At 44.9% G+C, this 1625-nt stretch overlaps 1 protein-coding gene across 1 annotated transcript in view; it reads left to right on the forward strand.

Annotated features, from left to right (window-relative positions):
- The first annotated feature begins 1114 nt into the window (after positions 1 to 1114).
- HINT3 (histidine triad nucleotide binding protein 3) overlaps positions 1115 to 1625 on the forward strand; it is an 11074-nt gene continuing 10563 nt past the window's right edge. Inside the window, exon 1 of the mRNA XM_005859106.2 lies at positions 1115 to 1253. Coding sequence (XP_005859168.1) covers positions 1115 to 1253 — 139 coding nt within the window. The remainder of the gene's footprint in view (positions 1254 to 1625) is intronic.

Below are 1625 nucleotides of genomic sequence, written 5' to 3' on the forward strand. Positions count from 1 at the left end.
TACCACTGGTGCCCAGGCCTCGCCAGCCTTTTATTCAACTTGGGTACACATAAAGCCCTTAGTCAGGCAGGCAATTGCGGTAGCAGACAGACTATCTTAAAGGTCAGTAAATCTTAGAAGGATTTACTCTGAGACTATTTGATCAGGCAGGAACTTGAGCCCCCATTGTCAGGACTAGACAATTGGTGTAAAACTCTGGCCCTTGCCATGGGTTCAAGGTTCACCAGCGTTCTGGGATCCTTGTTCACACTTCTCTGCTAGTGAAGACAATGGGCGGCTTCCTGCAAAAAGCAGGCATGAAGGTGTATTCCATGCATGGAAATAGTGAATACTTACATTGAGCAAAGTAAGGCACTGATTCTGAACCCTGCCTCGGGCTCCTGAGGGCCTATGAAGTTATTATTGTTGTCCCCCAAACCACTGGCAAACTGGAAAAGGAATGAAATTGTCTTGAACCTACAACTACTTTTAACATATAAATGCTTTTGATTAACCCAGTGGTTCTCAACCTTGGCTGCACATGAGAATCACCTGGGAATCGTAACAAAGAAACAGAATTTCCGGAGGATGAGGCCCAGAAATCAGGATTTTTAAAAAGATTCCCAGGTGATTCTCATGTGCAGCCAAGGTTGAGAACCACTGGATTAATACAACATGCATTCATTCAGAAACATTGCTAAATTGACTAATAGGACTTTACTTTGTAAATCAACAAATCCCCAAAGGAAAACCGCTATAATGATCTAGCCTAAGAAAAACTTCAGTGTTAAAAAAAAAAAAAGTTGTGTCCAGAAAGCCTGGTGGGTTCTGGGGTTGGATAAACCTTTATTTGAACCCTGTCACTATCAATGACTAGCTGTGTTTAGTGTTGGGCAAGTCTGAGTTTGTTTCTTCATCTCTGCAGTGCGAATGATAAAGCCAACCTTGCTTGTTTTAAGGATTAGAGAGATACCTGCCACACTTTATGTGTTCTGCAAAAAGCCAAGTGCTATGAAATGAAAAGTTGAGATCAAATCAGATCCACCTGAATACCAAGCTAAGGAATTTTTTTGGGGGGTGCGATAGTTACTGAAGGGTTTTTGTTTGAGTAACAGGAGAATCATGGAGAGAAACTATGATTTCGGAAGGTTATTGCAGTGGTCGAGGCGAGACATCACGAGGCATCGGCAGTGAGTTTTATGATATCTCAGACTATAAACTGCAGGACTCCGCATGTAGGAATGTGAGACCTAGGCGGCTCTTTGAGTTAGCGGGTGCTGTTAACAACAGCGAAGGGAAACAGAGGTGAAGTTCAGTTTTGGACAATTTCATCTTAAGCCCCTAAAACGACTGGGCTGAGTATGCATGCAAAAGCATCAAACGTGATCTATGTTGAAAAGAAAGCTCTAGGGGTTTTGTTCATCCTCTTAAGACCTACGGACTTTGGAAAACTCTTGTTTTAAGACAGGGTAGTACACTCTGGGGGGTCTTCTCTAGCAGAGGGCTTGTGGAAAGAAGGTCCAGGATGCCCAACAGGTCTCATTGGGCGGGGTATGAGGACGCGCTGGTGAGTCACCACGACGCGAGGCGGGCTCCTGCGTCTGGGCGGGCGTCGTGCGTCGTTACCAAGGAGACGCAGGGGGCTG

The sequence above is a fragment of the Myotis brandtii genome, unplaced genomic scaffold (assembly GCF_000412655.1).
Source record: "Myotis brandtii unplaced genomic scaffold, ASM41265v1 scaffold123, whole genome shotgun sequence".
Lineage (NCBI taxonomy): Eukaryota > Metazoa > Chordata > Mammalia > Chiroptera > Vespertilionidae > Myotis > Myotis brandtii.